This window comes from Callorhinus ursinus, unplaced genomic scaffold (genome assembly GCF_003265705.2).
Source record: "Callorhinus ursinus isolate GAN/ISIS: 27379988/994484 unplaced genomic scaffold, GSC_fseal_2.0 scaffold77, whole genome shotgun sequence".
Taxonomy (NCBI): Eukaryota; Metazoa; Chordata; class Mammalia; order Carnivora; family Otariidae; genus Callorhinus; species Callorhinus ursinus.
The window spans coordinates 3507816-3527227 of record NW_027397139.1 but is presented as its reverse complement, the minus strand read 5'-3'; the positions used below and the strand labels follow the sequence as shown (position 1 = coordinate 3527227).

The 19412-nt window shown below is 62.9% G+C and overlaps 1 protein-coding gene across 1 annotated transcript; it reads right to left on the bottom strand.

Moving 5' to 3' along the window:
• Nucleotides 1–4246: 4246 nt before the first annotated feature.
• On the bottom strand, nucleotides 4247–19363 carry LINGO3 (leucine rich repeat and Ig domain containing 3). The gene is made up of 2 exons (XM_073887343.1): nucleotides 19277–19363; nucleotides 4247–8473 (listed from the first exon to the last, which is right to left on the bottom strand). Exon 2 carries the CDS (start codon nucleotides 8425–8427, stop codon nucleotides 6649–6651), a length of 1779 nt encoding a protein of 592 aa, XP_073743444.1. The 5' UTR covers nucleotides 8428–8473; nucleotides 19277–19363; the 3' UTR covers nucleotides 4247–6648.
• Between the last annotated feature and the right edge of the window lie 49 nt (nucleotides 19364–19412).

The window sequence follows — 19412 nt, the reverse complement described above, 5'->3', positions numbered from 1 at the left end:
TGCTCTGTGCATCACTTCCCCAGGCCAGGCTTCCCGCCTGCCCGCAAAGGGCGCCTCCCTCAAAGATGGGAAGGGCATTCCAGGCAGAGGGCGGGGCCTGGGCCAGGAGGGGGGGCAGGGGCGATGGTCCCAGAGCTCGCGCGAGGGGGCGGCGAGGGCAGGGGGCCCCAGCCACCGGGCACAGAGAAATGGCCCCAGGTGGCTCTTTCCTCTGTGGCTTTCGCTTCCCCTTCTGTGGGGTTGGCTGAGAAGCCCCCAGCGCCCCCTGCCCGCTGCCCGCCCAGCCGGGGACCCGGGGCGGGGCCTCAGGAGCAAGCGCCTGCCTGAGCTCTGGGACGGTTGGTCTACGATTGCCACACGTGGAAAAGCAAGAAAGGTGAAAATCCAGGGGGACCAGACGCTGAAGTTGTAGCTGTGTTTGGGCTGGAGGCTTGCCCGGCCGGGCGGCGGGCGTGAAGGGCGCCCCAGCTCCGAATGCAGCTTCTCCCCCACGTGAAGGGAAAACCACGGCATCCCACGCGGGCAAGGTTGCAACGGCCTTTTCGCATTGTGGTTGGAGAGTATTTGGGGCTGGATTTCTCTCCCCGCCGCCTGCCGTTTCCCTCCGGGGCAGTGAGCCCAGAGAGGGTAGGGAATCCTTGTGGGGTCATACGGCCGGGCGGGGCACAGTGATAGGTCCCTGGGGTCACTGCTGGGTGCCCCACCCTACCCAAGGCCCTCGGTGCGGGGAAGCAGGTTAAGCCACTTGGTGAACATCTTCCACACGGGTCCCCTGCCACATTTGGGGAAAAACGGACCGGCTGAGCTCAAGGCATTTGCAGCGTGAGGTTCTGTAACTTGACCCTATAATTTCCCTTTTTCCCACACTCAGCTTCCTGAACCGATAGAATTGACCCTCTCCGCCTGTCATCGGTGGGGTGCCCTGTGAACCTCACGACGGGAGGGTGTGGGCTCCAGGACGAGCCCAGGGGACGGATTCCACAAATCCGGGGCCGTCCCTGGTGGGACCAGACGTGCCCCCTGGCTGCCCACACCCTTCTGAGCACCAGCCTTGCTCTGCCCGTCATGAGGCCATGGGGCCCCCCGGTGAGCTCCCGGCTCCGACCCGCGACTGGGGCACAGCTTGCCAGGCACCCACCTCAGGCACAGAATGTTAAGATGTGGCCAAAAAAACCGCACTCCGTAATCGAGATAAAGAGCATTTCCATGTGAGACTTAAGAAACCTAGTTGGCTTCCCAGGGCCGTGGGCCACCCAGCTGTTTAGGGAAATGATGTGTTATTAGAAACAGGGCCAGGCAGGGTCTTGCCGGGGCAGATCCTATTTTTATTTAAGAGATGGATTATTGTTCATTGTGGATCTGGGACATGAATTCATTTTGTTTGTGGGATGTTGATTTTGATGACTGAGTTCTGGGCTTCCCCTTCAATTTTTTTTTAAAAGATTTTATTTATTTATTTGAGAGAGAGAGAGAATGAGAGAGAAAGAGAGAGCACGAGAGGGAAGAGGGTCAGAGGGAGACGCAGACTTCCCGCCGAGCAGGGAGCCCGATGCGGGACTCGATCCCGGGGGGGTCCAGGATCATGACCTGAGCCGAAGGCAGTCGCTTAACCGACTGAGCCACCCAGGCGCCCTTCCCCTTCCAATTTTGTGCCTGAGGGGAGGGCCTCACTCGCCCCAGCCTGGGCCCCGCCCTGCCATGGCAGCAACGTGGCCAAGCGGGGGTGGGGGCGTTGGGGGTGAGCAGACGGGCCAGGCTGGGACCTGGGGTGACATCTCCAGGGACTTTCGCACCTGGGATGGGGCGGGGTGGCTGTGGGGGTGGGGGTTGCCCGGGGATCCCTTGCTTGCCTCAGGCTGGCCTCTCCTGGGAGCGCTCCCAGAGGCCTTTGCAGGAGAGGAGAGCAGAGTGCCCAGCACCCCGCCGAGCCCCATTGGACAGGCCTCCCCTGGGGCTCGGGAGTGAGGACCGCTTGCCTTGGCTCACCACCATCCACATGGGAGTCGCCCCGGGCCTGCCCCTCCCGGCCACCCCGCCTTGGGGTCAGCCTCTGCGCGTCCTGCTGGGCCGGGGTGCTCGCGGATTCCACGCGACACTGGCCTTCCTGAGAAAAATGCCCCCGTCTTGGTGGTGGGCAGAGTTATGGCCCCCAAAGGTGTCCATGTCCAGGACCTATGAACCTGTTATGTGGGGGAAACTGAGGCTGCTAATGAAATAAGGTGGGGGTGACCCTGGGTTCCTGGGGGGCCCGGCGTCCTCACGAGGGGGAGGCAGAGGGTGGGAGTCCCAGAGACGGGCAGACCCCGCGCGGCTGGCGGTGAGGATGGAGGGGGGCCGCGGGCCAGGAAGAGGCCGGAGCCGGGTCTCCCCGGGGGCCCCGGGGGGGACCAGCCCTGCTGACCCATTTTAGACTTTTGAGCTCCAGAACTGTCAACTAATAAATCTCAGTTTCGTCACGGGGCGTTCCTGTGCACGGCTCGGGGTCTCCCGGGGGTGGGGGGCACTGCCTGGAAGGGCCTGGAAGAGACACTCTGTGCCGGGAAGATGGGGCTCAGAGACGCGAGGTGTGAGGGTGCCACTGGAGGAAGCTCCATCTGGGAGGGGAAATCAAGGCAGGGATAGTCAGCGCCCCCCTCCCAGGCCCAGGCGTGCTGTCCTGTGTTCTGGGGGGACCCCACAGACACCCTGTGAGCGGCCCCTCCTTGGTTTGGGTCCCCGTTCAGCTGGGCCTTGGAAGGAGGACCCCTCAGCCCCACCCCAAGACCGGAATGGGACTCAGGAAATCCTGGGTCTCACACCCGGTTTGAACCAGGGAGCCGGGCAGCCCCTGCCGAGGGGCGGGTTTCTCCTCCCTTTGCTGTGGGAGGACCAGGGGAAGGGAGGCTCCCAGGGCCAGCATCCTCGCCCGAGGCCGGCATCCTCGCCTGGCGGCTTCTTTGAAATCAGGCACGGAGGGGTCACCCCACAGCCTGAAGCGTCCCCGTCCTGCTGCCGTCTCCTGCAGGGCGGGAAAGGACACTCTTCAGACGGGGACCCCGAGGCCCACAGAGAGGCGCTGAGCGGCACGGGAGAGGCCACCCTTGGCCACGTTGCCTGGGGCCGGGGTCTGCTGACCGCTCTGACTCGGCCTACCTCCTTCCAGGAAGGGCGGACAAAGTGCTTTGTTCAAAAGCCGAGAGAGAGAGTACGTGCCCCTGAGTAAGGGAGGGCCAGATGGAAACTCCGGGAGAGAGAGAATCCCAAGCCGACTCCGAGCTGAGCAGGGAGCCCGACGTGGGGCTCAATCCCACGACCCTGTGATCACAACCTGAGCCGCAACCAAGAGTCGGAGGCTCAACCCGCAGAGCCACCCAGGTGCCCCTCAAAGCTGCCTGCTCTTAGGGGACCCCTGGCTGGCTCAGTCAGAAGGGCGTGTGGGGGGCGCCTGGGTGGCTCAGTTGGTTAAACCGCTGCCTTCAGCTCGGGCCATGATCCCAAGGTCCTGGGATGGAGCCCCACATCGGGCTTCCCTGCTCATGCAGGAAGCCTGCTTCTCCCTCTGCCTGCCGCTCCCCCTGCTTGTGCTCTCTCCCTCTCTCTCTCTCTCTCTCTCTCTCTCTCTCTCGCTCTCTCTGTGTGTCAAATAAATAAATAAAATCTTTAAAAAAAAAAAAAGAGTTCCTTCTTTAAAAAAAAAAAGAGCATGTGACTCTTGATCTTGGGGTTGTGAGTTCAAGCCCCACGTTGGGGGTAGAGATGATTCAAATAACAAATAAACAAACAAATAAATACATTTTTGAAGCTGCTTGCCTTTTTTCCCGAGCCTCCAGAAGCAGGGAGACTGCCGGTACCCCTCAGAAGAGGGGAGACCCCCCAGCCTGGAGAGAGGAAGCACAGCGGGGAGCACCCCACCTTCCCCCAGCTGGGGACTCTGGGCAAATGCCCTCCATCCCCTGACTTCCCCTTGGCCCATCTGTAAAGTGAGGTCCTAAAAGAACCCAGCTCTCAGGGCTCTTACCTGCCCGAAAGGAGTTAATACCGGCAGCTGAGGAACAGCACCGGGAACAGCATGGGTGCTCCCGAAGCAAGACCTGTAATGTCATCACCGCAGGTCCTTCTGTCTCCACAAGCGCCCCGTGACACAGGCCAGCTTTGGCGCTGGAACCAGACGGCTCCCCCTGGGGACCCCAGCAGCCACTCCTTCCTGCCCCCACTCCTCCCATGAGAATTAAAAAAACAAAAGACCCAACAACCCTTAAGTCCGTTATTAAATCAGCTTCATTTTTACTGGATTCCAACCAAATACAGCAGGAGGGGCCTGGGGGGGCTGGAGGGGGTCTTGGTTCATGTTGGGATGGGGGGTGAGCAGAGGGGGTGGGAGATCCCAATACGCTGCCGTTCTGCGAGTCCTGACGCTGCTGAGAACATACCCCTCCCATTGTTGATGATGCTAAAGGCACTTGGATGTCATTTTGAGGGGCCTTTGGGGTTGTTATGGCAACCAAGGTCAGGAGGATGTGAAGGGAGAAAACCAGTCGGTTCTGCCCAACTCGGGTGGAGTTTGGGGTCACAGGACACCCCTTCAGCTGTCGCTACGCCTCTCACCACGAGTGGGGTTGAGGCAGGTGGGAGCAAGACCGGGGCCTCCCGACGCTTCCCGCCACACAGCCCAGGGAGGAGGGCTGGCATCCCCTTCGGAGTTCTGTCTGAATCCCGTGCTCAAAACCCCCAGGGTTGGCCCAGCCGTCTCTCTGGCTCCTCTCAGAAAGGTCTTGAAGGATCTGGGATCCAGGTCAGGCATCAAGCCCGTCCGTGGACCTGGCCTCCTATATACATGCAGCAGTGGCTTTGACCTCAGACCTATGCTACGGATGGGGACCCCAGTGGTCCAGGTGGTTCTCAGACATCAGCTACAACTGCACACCTGGGCGGGAACAGACCTGGTTTCCAGCCTTCCTACGAGGTCCTTGAGAATACTGTCCTACCTGCTTGGTGGGCGGCCAAGCTCCTCTCTGGTCTAGGGGCCCCACCACGTTTCCTGTGCCCCTTCCTCCAACGACACCCTGTCATCTGGCCCAGGTGGATGGTAGGGGCAATAAACCGCCTGGGAGAGGCAGGGTCATGGATGGACGCTGTGTGGTGTCTGAAGATTTCTGTAAAACGTCAGCTCCTGTTGCTTACCCCCAGTGATGGGGAACTCACTATCTGAAGAGTCACAGGGCAGTGACCTTGGGGAAGTTCTTCCTTAACCCGAGCTTCCGTCTGCCTGTGCTCCCTTACTCCCCAGCCCTAGCTCTGCCCCAAAGTGGCAGAGACCGAGGTGCGCCTACCACCTCCTCCCAACAGCGCAGGTCCAGATCCCCCTGCAGCCTGCACCCTGTCCTGGCCTTGTTCACCATTGTTGCCCCTGTAGTGCACTGAACGGGGACCCCCAGAACCGGCCACACTCTCCGGCCTCATTCCCCACATGCACAGCGGGTTCCAGGGGCGTGGGCAGAGCAAGCAAACGGTAGCTATTGGGGGTGGCAGAGGAAGCGGGGGGAGATGGCTTCTCCTAGTGGGCAGCCCGCCCTGCAGGGCCAGTGGGTCCTGGTGTGGGGGAAAGTCTGGGACAGGGGCACGGGCTAGCATGCCGTGTGCTGGGCAGTACCTGCTCTGCAAGACCTTAGTGCAGCCCCAGAGGTTCCCCCCGAGATGGCCAGCTGAGCAGGAGCTGGGTGTGAGCTGAGTGTGTCTCAGGCGTGATCTGTGCACGTCCCAAGTGTGAGCTGTTTGTCCCAGGCGTGAGTTGGGCTCTCAGGAGAGCCCTGGGTCCCCACGGTGGGCTCTGCTGCCTGGGGCACACGTTTAGCGTCAGCTGGGTCTAAGCTGTGTGTGTCTCGAGTGTGAACTGCGTGTTCGGGTGTGAGCTGAGCATGTCCTGGCTGGGAGCTGTGTGTGTCCCAGGTGTGAGCCCAGTGTGTTCCCAGTGTAAGCTGGGGATGTCCCCAATGTGTGCTGCGTGTCTCGAGTGTGGTATGTGTGTCCCAGGTGTGAGCTGGGTGTGTCCTGAGTGTGAGCAGGGTATGTGTCAGGCATGCGTTGTGCTCTCACGAGAGCCCTGCGTGCCCGAGTTGGGCTCTGCAGCCTGGGGCACCTGTTTATGGTCAGCTGGGTAGAGGTGTGTGTGCGTTCTGTTTTGGAGCTGTGTGTCCAAGAGTGTGTCCTGGGTTGAACACCCGTGTGCTCGATGAGAGGTGTGGGGCGTCCAGGTGTGCCTCCCCTGGGGGCTGGGCAGCCCCCCCACGTCCTGGATGTAGGCCATGGTCCCTTAGGGTGTGAGCAGTGTTGGGGGACCCTGGGGCAGCAGCTGTGTACCACCCCCCTGCCCCGCCCTGGGGTGTGAACCACCACCCCCCACGGTGAGGGCTGTGGGGTCTCCGAGCTCCCCCAGCACCCTCCCCCCAGCTCAGCGACCACAGCAGGGGCAGGAAGACAGAGTGAAACCTTTAGAAAATGCTTGAGAAACTATGCAAAAGATGAGTCCTGATGAAAAAACAGTCCTGTGGTCGTGTCTCTACAAAAAAACGGGGGCAGTTCTGCCAGGAGCCGGCCGCAGGGCCGCGTCCGGGAGATGCATAGGTGGTCATCGGGCGGGCGGGCGGGCGGCGAGCGCTGGGCCCGGGGCCGTCAGATCATCTTCATGGTGAACTTGCGGGCGCCGCCCTGCCCGGCGGCCGCGGCCGGCCCGTCCACCTTGCGGAAGGAGTACTCCACCGAGAAATTGTTTTTGTGCTGCCCGCGGCCGCGGCTCCACACGAAGAGCAGCAGGAAGCAGAAGAGGACGACGCCCAGGAAAGTGATGCAGCCCATGGCGGTGGACACCAGGATGGTGGTGAGGTCCAGCGGGAAGCGGGCGGCGGCCTGCGTCTCGTTGCGGCCCTCGCTCGGGGTCCGGTTGGCGGCCGGCTCGGGCTGCACGGTCAGCGTGGCGAAGTAGGTGTCGTTGCCGCCCGCGTTGCTGGCCACGCACGTGTACGTGCCGCTGTCCTGCGGGCGCGCGCCCTGGATCTCCAGCGTGCCCCCGGGCAGCACGCGCGCGCGCCCCGCGCTGGCGGCGGTCACGGCGCGGTGCCGGGGCGTCACCCAGGCCACGGTGGGCGCCGGCTCGCCCTCGGCGCGGCACTGGAAGCGCACGTCGTCGCCCGCCGCGGCCGTGATGCGCTGCAGCCGCCGCTCGCGGATTTTGGGCTTGCGGCACACGAAGTACTCGAAGAGCACCGAGTCGGGCAGGTTGCGCAGCGCGTCGCCGCGGACCTCGGCCGGGGTGGCGCAGGCCGGCAGCCGCCCGTCGAAGTTGAGGGTCTTCCGGCGCTGCACGATCCAGAGCAGGCGACAGTCACAGGCCAGGGGGTTCCCGTCCACGCGCAGCGTCTCCAGCGTGTTGACCGAGTGGAAGGTGCTCTCCTCCAGCGTGGACAGCTGGTTGTTGGAGAGGTTGAGCAGGCGGATCTGCCGCAGCCCCAGGAAGGCCTGCGGCTCCACCACGGCCAGCAGGGCGCCGGCCAGGTGCAGCTCGCGCAGGCGGACCAGGTCGCGGAAGGAGCCGCGCGGCACCGTGCTGATGGGGTTGTGGGACAGGTTGAGGCAGGTGAGGTGGGCCTGGTGGCGGAGCGCGGCTGCCGGCACGGCGGTGATGTTGGTGTGCGTGACGGACAGCGAGGTCAGGTTGAGACCCTGAAGGCTGCCGGCGGCCACCTCCTCCAGCAGCGGCCAGTCGTCGATCTCCAGGTGCAGCAGGCCCGGAAGCCTCCGGAAATTCTGGTCCTCCAGGGCGGCGATGGCCAGGTGCCGCAGCCGCAGGGCGCCCAGGCCCCGCAGGTGGCCCAGAGACTCGCCCGACAGCGCCGTGAGGTTGCAGCGCTCGAGGGTCAGCTCCTCGAGGGCCAGCAGCCCCGCGAAGGCCCGGCGCGAGATGAACACCAGGTGGTTGTCGCCCACCTCCAGCCGGCGGAGGCTGTGCAGGTCCTGGAAGGTGTAGTCCAGGAGGATGACCAGCTTGTTCTCGCTCAGGTCCAGCAGCGTGAGGTTGTCCAGGCGCGTGAAGACCCCGGGCGGGATGAGCTTGAGCAGGTTCCCGCGCAGGCGCAGGACGCGCAGGCGCGGCAGGTTGGCGAAGGCGCCCGGCTCCACGTGCGCGATCACGTTCTCGCTCAGGTCCAGTTCCTCCAGCAGCGGCAGCGCGGCCAGGTCGCCCGGGTTCAGGCAGCGGATGCGGTTGCGGCTGAGCTCCAGCAGGCGCGTCTCGGCCGGGATGCCGTCGGGCACGGAGGTCAGCCGGCGCCGGGGACAGGCCACGGCGCGTGTCTGCGCTGTGCACTCGCAGCGGGCCGGGCAGCCGCCGGCCGGGGGCGGGGCCGCGGGCAGAAGCAAGAGCTGCAGGCTCAGGACGCACAGCCAGCAGGTCATGGTGCGGAGCCTGGGCCTAGGGCCGCGCCACCATCCTCGTGGGCACCTGCGGGCGGGGGAGGCATTAGCACGCGGGGCGCCCCGCCCCCCCCCCCCCCCCCCCCCCCCCCCCCCCCCCGCCCCAGCGGTGCGCACGAGACGCGTCTATCCAGGCCGGGCCCAGCGCCCCAGAGAACTGAACGCACGTTCGCGGCAGCAGCGTTCCTCAGGGCCAGAAAGCGGCAACTGCTCACACGGGCATCAGCAGATGAACCGATGCACACAGCGTGTCCCCCACGCACGGGAGGGTCCCGCGGCCGAGAACGGGAGCGAGGCGCCCACACGCGCGGCCCCGGGGACGGACCCCGAGCCCACGACGCTCAGGGAGGGAACCAGACACAGAAGGCCACACGGGGTGTGCGTCCACGTGGGTGACACGTCCAGAACGCGCTCATCCGCGGACGGGAAGGGGGCTCGTGGGGGCCCGGGGTTGGGGAGGGGAGGGGGAGGTGACAGCTGATGGGGACGGGGTTGCTTTTGGGGTGACCGAATGTTCTGGAACTAGATAGTGCTGATGGTCACTGAAAGCCACCGAAATGTACACTTTAAAAGGGCAAATTTTGTGTTATGTGAATTTTATCTCAATAAAAAAATTGCAAGAGAAAACATTTATTGAACTGGAGAAGAACTTTACAAATATAGTGTACAATTTTGGGGTACAACGCCCCCCAAAAAACACTTAGTGAGCGCCTACTGAATACCAGGCTCTGAATACACTGAAGAACAAGGCAGACGTAGATCCTGCCCTCCTCGGGCTCACATCCTCCCAGGGGAGATACCAGTGTTCTAAATATTCTTGCTGGCCGCCCCCAGAGGCCTTCCCGGGGCCCCCACCCACCTAGTTCCCTGTTTATGTGTCTGCACCGGTCCAACCACCACATGAAATTATGGCATAGCTTAAAACCCTGTTCACTGTCTGTCTCCTCCCAGTGGATTGCAACCACTCCCAGGTCTTTTGTTTTCATCACCTCGACTTCCTCAGAGCCTAGAAGTGTGCGTGAAACCTGGCACCCGCTTGGGGAACATCAGAGCTCAATCCACACCGACAGCAAGTCCCCAGGACGCACCCGAGAGGCTCTGGAAGGGAGGATGGGTGGCCAGGGGGGAAGGGGGCGTGGCCGCAGACTGGCAAAGGGGACGTCTCAGCTGAGACCCTGCAGTGGGCTGGCTTGCGTCCCTCAAAAAGCCATGTTCGAGTCTTAGCCCCTGGTACCTGTGAATGGGACCTCGTTTGGAAACAAGATCCTGCAGATGTGACCAGTTAAGATGCGGTTCTATCGGAGTAGGGTGGCCCCACATCCAGGGACTGGTGTCCTTAATAACAAGAGGGACATGGACACGCACACTGATGTACAGAGGGCACAGCCGCGGAAGACAGAGGCAGAGACTGACCTCACGTGTCTATAAGCCAGGGACACCAAGGATCGTGCGGAGCCACCAAAAGCTGGAAGAGGTAGAGAGGATCCTCCCCGGAGGCTTCGGAGGGGACATGGCCCTGTAACACCCCGGTTTCAGACTTCCGGCCTCCAGAACCGGGAGAGGATAGGTCTCTGTTGTTTTAAGCCACTCCATTTGTGGTGTTTTGTCGTGATGGCCACAGGCAGCTAATGCAGACCCAGAGGATGATCGGGAAAGTGCCTGCCGTGTCTGGGGAAGGGAGTCCCAGGTTGGGACAACAGCCAGTGCAAAGGCCCTCAGGCAGGAGTGAGTGCAGGCGGTGAGGCTGGGAGGCCAGGCGGAGTGTGGCATGGAGCCTGCTGGCCCCGCCACCCCGTATTCCTCCCTCCACTCTGCTTGGCTGCAGCCCAGGCCCTGGGGGTCGAGGTGGGGTGCGGGTGGGGAGGGTCCAGCCAGATGGCAGCTGGATGGGGGTTGCCCGCTAGCTGGTCAGCTGTTCTCAGCCTCTTAGCAGCTGCAGCCCCCCAAGTATCCCCCCATGAATACACACAGAGCCCCGAGTACCCGGGGTAGCTCATGCTGGAGATGAATCCTGTGTAACTGAGGGGGGGGGGGCGGAGTCTGCACTTTGCAGGTGCCATCCAGGTAAGTCGAGGTCACCCTGGGGTCAGATGGCCCTCATCCCATGGCTGGTGTTCTGATACAAAGGGGAGACGTGGACACAGACACACAGAGCAGAGGCCACAAGACAGTGGGTCTGAGGGTGCAGCTGTGAGCCATGGGACACCGAGGATCGCCAGGAACCACCGGGAGCTGGAAGATGCAAGGAAGGATCCCCCCTGGAGACCTGAGAGGGAGCACGGCACCGTGGACACCTGAGTTTGCTAAAGTGTCATTAGAAATGGCAAAACAAAACAAAACAAAACAAAACAAAACAAAACCCTAGAATGAAGCTACGTGTCCATCAGCAGGGGATTGGTTAAATTATGGCCCATGTCTGCTGTGGAATCGAGATTCCCAGGCAGCAACAGAGGAAGACAGCTGAGATCTAGTTGTATGGAGGAAAATGGAACTAACCTAAGTGTCCATCAGCAGGGGATCAAATAATCCGTGGTTATCGTGGAAATCTGGCTCCCACTACCAGCCGAGGGAAGACCGCTGAGACTCAGTTAGGTGGGGGAGTAAGAACATCTGGGGAGCCAGACTGCTACAGACAGCACAATCCTATTTATGGCAAAATAAAATGAAACGAAACACCAAACTGAATTCTAGATGCCCCCCCAAATGCTTGGGAATTCACGTAGCACACGGAACAGCCCCGGGAGTGGTGGGAAGGGAGTTGCTCACAGCACGCGGAAACCAAGGATCAGCGGGCCTCCAGCCGGGGAACGGGAGGGAGGCTGTGTGAGGGAGTGGGGGGCCGGCTGGCTGTGCCCTCCCACCGCGCCTGTCCTTAATTCTGACCTGGGCATCGCGGGGACACAGCCTTTCCCCAAGGCAAACTTCCTGCCGAGGCCAATTTTCTAGGTCATTCTGCCCATGTTGTTGCCCTGCGTGGGGAGGCTGGGTCCCAGGGGAGGGTAAGAGAACCGGCACGGACGGTCCCCTGTTCAGCTGCCCGTCTCACACGTCTGGCGACTTCCTACCTTCAACTTGCCCCTGACTCTGAGGTTACTCCCAGGTCCCTGGCCCAGCCTGTGCTGTTCCCTGTGGGCCAGGGGCAACTGTCCTCGCCCCAGGAACTGGGGACAGGGCCTGCACAGCCTGATTCAGGGGGAGTTGGGGCCTCTCTGGCTTTGCCCCAAGGAGGGAATGCGTGGTACCATTCAGCCCCAAACACGGACTCCTTGCCTGGTCTGTTGTTTCTGCAGCAGAGAACTGCACCCCCCTCTAGAATATAATTAGGCCCCCAAGCCTCGGCACGATCTACCCCGTCCCCTCCCTGCCCTCCCCTCCTCCCTCTCTCCCCCTCGCCCACTCTGCTCCAGCCACCCGGAGCCTCCTGGCTGTTCCTCCCACACGCCAGGCCTGGTCCTGCCCCAGGGCCTTTGCACGTGATGTTCCCTTGGCCTGGAACACCTTCCCTGCATGGCTCTCTCCCTGACTATTTGGGTCTCGCCCCCAGTGTCACATCCCTGGTGACTCTCTCTACTACAGTCCCCACCCTAGTCTATTTCCCTCGCTCTCTGTTTTTTAAAGTAAGCTCTACACCCAACGTGGGGCTCAAACTCACGACCCCAAGATCAAGACTCACACGCTCCACCGACTGAGCCAGCCGGGTGCCCTCTCTCTAAATGCTATCGAAACTCTTGCTTATCACCGGTCCCCCCGGTGGCTGGGCCGTGAACACCACCAGCACCATCACGCACACGGCAGGCCCTGGGGCAGGGGCTCCACCTGGACCCCCCCGACCACCACACGGGGGGCACCCTGCCATCGCCCTCCCTTCCCAGATGGGGACACTGAGTCACACAGCACCTCGGCGGTGCAGAGGACCCTCTTGGGAGGGGGGTGCTGCCAGCGCGCCTGGACATAATCTGAAACACCGCTCTGCTTCTGCGGCACTTGAAAAAAAAAAAAAATTTAATTGAGTGTAGTTGACAAGCGATGATCCGTTCATTTCAGGGGCATTTTGGAACGGTTCTTATTGAGTATAACACTGAACCTACTTCCATCACCTCAGAGATACGGTCATGTGGCTTCCCCTCATTCACCGCCTTGGTCCACTAGTCAGTCAACAAACACCTGCCACGTGCAGCGTGTTCTCCGGGTTCTGGGGACACCGGGCATGTGAGACAGAGCGCGCTCCTTCCTGGAGCCGACGGATAAGAAAGAAGCTCAATGGATACTCCTGCCTCCAGTCGGACAAAACTCCAGGGAAGGGACGGTGGGCGTGCCGAGGGGATTGCCAGGCCCGATTTACCAAGAGAGGGACGTTCCACCGGAGGCCCCACGGAGGGGCCAGGGGACTGAGCAGGTGGCGCAAGAAGGGCGGGCGCCCGCAGACACCGGGGGCTGAGGCCCTGCGGTTCAGGCAGGACGCGAACATGGACTTTGTACATTTCTTAGGCTGTTTTTCCGTTGGAGAGAATTCTTACAAAATAGCTGCCACAGCACACGGATGGGGACAAAACCAGGAAGGAAGGACTCGGGCGACCAGAGGTGGGCCCTGCGAGGGCCCAGCTGCCCGCCGCGGAGGGGCTGGGGACGCTGAGCTGTGCGGCACGTTGTGACCTCTGTGGAGCGCCGCACCCGCGTCCCTTGCCTGTCCCAGGGCACCCGAGCCACGGTGACCCCCCCGGATGGGAGCGCAGCTGGCCCACGGCACCCCGCGGGGCTGCTCCAGCTGTCGCCCAGCGTGCCCACCGACCTTCCCTCAGGCGCGGCCCTGTCATCTCCATGGGGGCCAGGGGTGCGGCGAGCAAGGGAGGGACCCTAGCGGGCCTGGGTCCTGACCCTGGGCCCCGCAGCGGGGTTCCCATTGGGGTGGAGGTCTGGACTCCCGTCCTGCTTCTGCAGGGTTCTTAGGGCCCCGCACCCATTTCTCGGCAGGTGGGCCGGGCAGACGCGGGCAGAGTGCACAGTGCGGGCAAAGGCCCTGTGGTGGGGCTGTAGCCGACAGGGAAAGCAGGGCACTGTTCTTCCCCTTTCCCTACCCCTTCCCTTCTCCCTGGGGCCGTGGCACCCACCTCCAGACCCTCCGTCCCTCCCGGGGGCCTGGCACCCGCCTGGGGCCTCTCCTCCCGTGTCCCTGACAAAATCCGTCCGCTGATGACTCTCGGTTTTCTGTCTTGGGCAGTACATCTCCCCTGAGCTCCAGTCGGGGCGACCCGGCCGCATCCCTGACCTGTCGGGGCCGGGGGCGGGGGGCGCCGGAGTGCCCTGGCAACGGGGAGCCGACCGTTCCACCCCTCCTCCTGCACGTGCAGGAATCATGGCAACTCCCCACCCCGAGCCAATCCAGCGGCCGGTTGTCAGCCCCACCTCCAAACAGATCTCTCCATCTCCTGCCGCCGCCCACCCGCTGCAAGCCGGCTCACACCTGAGCACTCAGCAGACCTTCTTCCTTCTTGCGGCCTTAGTGCTCCCACCTGCAGAACGGCCTTGGAGGGTGGGGGGTCAGATGAGACCCGCACCACCGCCACAGAGGTGGGGTCGTTCTCTGGGGGGGGGGCTGTCCCGGCCACTGCGCGGGGTTGAGCCGCATCCCCGGCCCCCACCCACTCGATGCCAGGAGCACGGCCAGTCGCGCCCACCACAGGTGTCCCCAGACGGGCGGCGAGGTCGCTCTGGGTGAGAGCCCCGTCTATGACACGTAGCGGGCATGCAGTTGACGCCCCCCGAGGAAATCGGCGGATGATCAGTCTGTGCTACACACAGGGAAGCAGAGGCCCGGAGAGGGGCAGTAGCCTGCCCAGGGCCACACAGCTGGTGACAAGCAGATGCAATGCTCAAGCCCAGGATGCCATGTCTGTTCTCCACGGCTCTCCCAGCGTCAGGAGACCCCCATCCTCCACAGAACCATGACGTCTGCCCGCTCCGCGGGCCCAGGAGCCCGCCGTGTGCCAGATGGACAAGACGGTACTGGATCCCGTCGCCCCCCAGCCCCTGAGTCTGGACAAGACGGCACCGGGGGCTGGGGGCCACAATCTCTTCCTCCCATCGAAGGACAAATCCCACGGGGGCAGACTGGCCCGGCCCCGGCGTCTGGGTGGGCGGATGTTTCGAGGACAGAGCCTCACTGCTATGACAAGGCTGTCGTCGGTCACCGCGGGCCTGGGCTGGGGCATGGAGACAGCTCGCTACCCACTCACACTCTGGGCGTCCCTTTCTCCTCCCGAGAGCTACCGTGTGCCAGGTCCTGACTGGTGCCCGGCCCCCACGGGCACATTTTTCCCATTTCAAATTTTTAGTTCAGTGTCTTTTAGTGCATTCACAGTGTTGTGCAACCCCCACCTCTATCCGATTCCAGAACACTCCGTCAGCCCAAAGGAAACCCCGTCCCCATCAGCGATCACCCCCTGGCCCCCACGAGCCTCCGGCCCCCACGAGCCCCCTTCCCGTCCGCGGATGAGCCTGTTCCGGACGTGTCACCCACGTGGACTCACACCCTGTGTGGCCTTCTGTGTCTGGTTCCCTCCCTGAGCGTCGTGTTGGGTGAGCAAGCAGACAAGAATCATGAAAATGAACACATGACGTAGAGGGTTTGGGAAAAGTGGGGGTCTGTTACGGTCTGATGCTTTGTCCAGCATGGCCTGGGGAGGCCTCTCTGAGCCGAGACCTGAACGGGAGGGGTGGTCAGCCAGGCGACGGTCCGGGAAACGGTGTTCTGGGTGGAGGGACCTGCAGGAGCCGAGTGGCTGGAGTGGGGACAAGCCTGGAGCTGGAGGTGCAGACCGGAGGGGCTGGTGGCCCGGTGTGTGACTGCGTCTGGGGGCTGGGAGCCGGAGTTGGCCCAGGGCAGGAGCACACAGGGCTTGGACCCCACCAAGGGCCCGGGAGCCGAGGCTGAGAGCAGTGGGCAGTCAGGAGGGGCTCTTAGCAAGACTGCAAGGCCTGTGTGTTAGTCTGAAGGTGTGTGTGTTCTGTGTGGTTGGATCCCGTCGCCCCCCAGCCCCTGAGTCTGGACCGTCCTGCCGGCCCGATGATGTCGGGAGAGCGGGCAACACCTTCTTCCTCTCTCCACCCACAGCGTGCAGGGAGCTGGGTGCTCTGGGGCCCAGTACTGCCCCGTGAATACAGCAAAGGACCTGGAGCAGGACAATGGCCAGGTCCCATCAGTGCCCGCCCCGACTGCCTTGGGCGGAGACTCCATGCCCCGAGACTTGGTGTTCCCTTCTGGAAAAGGGGCTCCCCCGCGTCCCTCCTGCAACCTGCAACCACCTCCCCAGGCTGATGGGAGCGGGAGGGGCAGACAGGGAGTCAGCCAAGAACGTGCTTTGTAGAGAAGGCTCCTTCCTGAAGAGTCTGCCCTGGGTGCTGGCTGGGGGCAAGAGCCTTGAGTCCTCCACCCTGTTCTGAGCCTAGCCAGGGCTTCACCTCATTCATTCATTCATTCATTCATTCAATGAGCGCTTCCTGGGCACCTGCTGAGTACAAGGTGCTGTTCTAGTTCTTGAGGGCAACGGCTTTGAACAAAAGAGACAAAATCCCTGCCGTTCTGTCTACGGGTGATAAACAGAAGAAAGAGGTAAAAGAGAGGCCACATGCAGACCGTGCTAGGGAAGATCAGCAGAGAGGGTGGGGTGTGCGGACAGCTGGCGGCCCCGAAGATGCCTGGGACCTGTGCCTGTCACCTATGTGGCCATGAGGATGCAGTATGCCACTGAAATTAAGGGTAACGATGAGCTGACCTCAAGACGGGGAGACTGTCCTTGACGCCCAGGGCGCCCGGGGTCCTCACGAGGGGGAGGCAGAGGGTGGGAGTCCCAGAGATGGGCAGACCTCGCGCGGCTGGCGGCGAGGATGAGGGGGGCCGCGGGCCGGGTCTCCCTGGGGCCCCCGGGGGGACCAGCCCTGTCCGCACCTGGGTTTTAGGGACTTTCTAGCCCAAACTGTCAGAGAACCAGGTTTTAAACCCTAAGATGGTGGCGGTTTGTGAGAGCGGCCCCGGGAGATTCACGCAGTCTTGAAGAGGGGGGCTGAGGCCCCTGTGGAGCTGTGTGCCTGAAGAAGCGAGGGGCCGAGCTCGCCATGGAGTCGGCCACCAGCACCAGCGTAACTGTGGGGACCCACCTGGGGAGGGGCCCCGAAATCTGTCCATCATGGCAGAGACCTGGGGAATGGACACCCCTCCTCCCCTCCACCCCAAACTGTCCAGGGCTAATTTGCTATAAAGCTCTCAACCCAAGGTGGAGGCAGAGTGTGGCTGGGGTACCCGGGCCCCTCCCCTTGAGCAGAGGCAGCCTGGCCAGGCCCCCAGCGCCTTCCACCCACCTGCTCTATTCTGAGCGAGCTTTCTCCCAGGCCAGGCCACAGGAGACACATGCTCCTGCCCCTGCCAGGCCAGGGGATGCTGGAGGCTCCCTTGGGCAAGACCCAGCCAGGCCCCCGTGGAGGCAGCAGCTGAACCCATGGGGAGGCGCAGGGGAGGTGAGAGATGGTGGAAGCTTGGCACTGGACCCCCACCGCCCCCCACCACAATGGGGGCAGGAGGGAGCTAGAGGAGCGTGGTTTGGCAGAGCCTAGAAACATTCCCCATTTAAGCTTCTAGATGGACTTGGAAGGGGGGGGCCCAGCTGCGGCAGCACCCGGCCCTCTGAGGCCTGCTTTTGGGGACACACTGCCGACCCCCCCCCACCCCACTTGGTGCATCCTTCGTCCTAGATCCAGGCCCTCCTGGGGCTTTCATCCATGACAATTCATTAAGCCCTAATTAGCCTCCGTCTGCTGTTAGTCCCTTAACCCTTTGGGGGGCTGGGGGCCTCCTGACCCACTTTCCTTGCCAGCCTACACACGGGCACTGCCAGTTGCCCTCTACAGAGAGCCTTCTAGATCTAGAACCACTCTTTGAATGCCCACCATATACTGTGGCTGCTCACCCGCTAGCCCAGCCCTGAGGGTGGGAATAACGAAGCCCATTTGGAGAAAAAGAGACCGAGGGTCAGAGTGATCCAGCTCACCTAGCATCGGTAAGCTTGAGAGTTAACATCTGAACATGGGTCTGATGCCAACTCTTTTCCATTAAATTCCAGAGCACTACTGGAGGGCAGAGGGTGCCCTTCTAAGGCCCAGGGTTGACATGTGGTGGTGGGTGGCTCACTGGGGCCCATCTGGGACAAGCTTTGCTTGGAGAGTCCCCTGAGAGGCTGTCTACCTGGTGACTAGGTGGTGACTCAGGGGTGCCCAGGAATGACAGCACGGGGGAAGAGCAATCAAGCTGCTGCCTCACATCGGCTTTCTGGGCCCACTCAGAGAGGCACCTTCGGATCCTGGGCTTCATCTGGGGGCGGCTAGGAGCAGCCACCCCCATTCTACAGGAGAGCACACCGAGGCTGAGGAGGCACAGGGCAGGGCTGCCGCGAGGGCAGTGGGGGCACCGAGCACCACGCCGGGGCCCAGCGCGCAGCCATGTGCGCTCACGTCGGCCTCAGCCCTGGAGGCCGGTGAGCGGCTCCCCTATGCCACAAGTCACCAGCTGGGACGCGGAATGGAAGGAAAGCCAGGATGACGGCGCTGGGTTTAGCCCTTCCGAACCCCCGTCCCGCGGCTGGCAGTCCCTTGCTGTCACCCCATGTCGTCCAGGTGGAGTGCAGGAGCGGCGTCTGCAGGGTCAGCCCGTGGGCTCTTCCAGTCCAGATCCTGCCTCGGCTGAGACTCCTGACAGAGACAAACCCCTCCTTGCTTACCACCTCATCCACACTGAGACCTTGTGTCCTCCACCTTCTGTCACTCACACGCCACACCCTTCCCAGCCTCCACACTTCCTCCAGGGAGCCCTCCTGGATTGATCCAGGTCCCACAGACCTGCTGGCCCAGAGGTCCCCCCATCAAGTCCCAAATGCTCCCTCCGCCTGCTGCCATGTCACACCAGACACCCCCCTCCCACCCCCTGCCAGCAGCAAGAGGTTCTCAACCATCTCTGTACACACACAGAATCACCAGCGTCTGCTTGTTAATAATTCAATAATGGGGCCCAAACCTCAGAGCTGGGGGGCTGGGGTACCTGTCTTTAGTGCCCAGAGCACACGTTAAACCAGTTAGTTATTAAGGTGCTCTCCAAAGTAAGGACCAGGTCTTTCCTTGGGCCCAGACCAAGGCACAAGGTGCTGTCCCCCCCCCTCCCCGCAACTTGTTGAATGGGGCTCAGTGGCCTCACTGGCCAGCCCCAGAGGCCCTGGGGGCACCCAGGCCCAGCCTCAGGGGATGGAGAGAAGCTTCTCACCGCATCTTTGGTGTTGCTTACACACAGGCCCACAGCGCAGAGGGCTCAGCCCTATGCCCCCAAATACCTCCCCACCAGGCTGAGCTGTCCCCAGCCCCAGGGATGGAGCCCGTCCTGGGGCGGACCCCAAACGCCCCCTTCCCCTGCCGGGCACGTCTCGGCACCTCCCGGCTGGACCAGACCCCGCTGCGGGGATGAAGCCTTTATCCTCATCGTCCCCCCACCCCCCAGCAAGCCAGGGCTCCCTTCTTCCCCCATGGAAGGGGGCGCATTCTTCCAGGCGTCCCTACTGCCCCACAGAGACGCCCACCCGGCTCCCCGCTCCTCAGTGCCCCAGTGGAGGGGAGGGGGCACCCCAGCGTGGGGAGCGGCCCCCAAAGTTTCCAGGGGGAGCGCTGGGGGCCTGGCGGGGAGCCATGCGCCCAGGAGGGGAGCGCGGGGCAAGCGCCCCCGGGGCGAGGATGGGGGCGCGGGTGGGGGCTGCGGGGCGCGGGTGGAGCGGGGTCGCCGGCCCGCGCGGCCACTCACCTGGGCGGCTCCGCCGCGGACACGGCGCGGGCTGCGGCGCGGGGGCCGCCCGGAGCCGACACGAGCCGCCGCCGCCTCCCGGGCCGCCGTGCGCGCCCCGGGTGTGCGCGTGCCCGGCCGCCCTCCCTATTTTTTT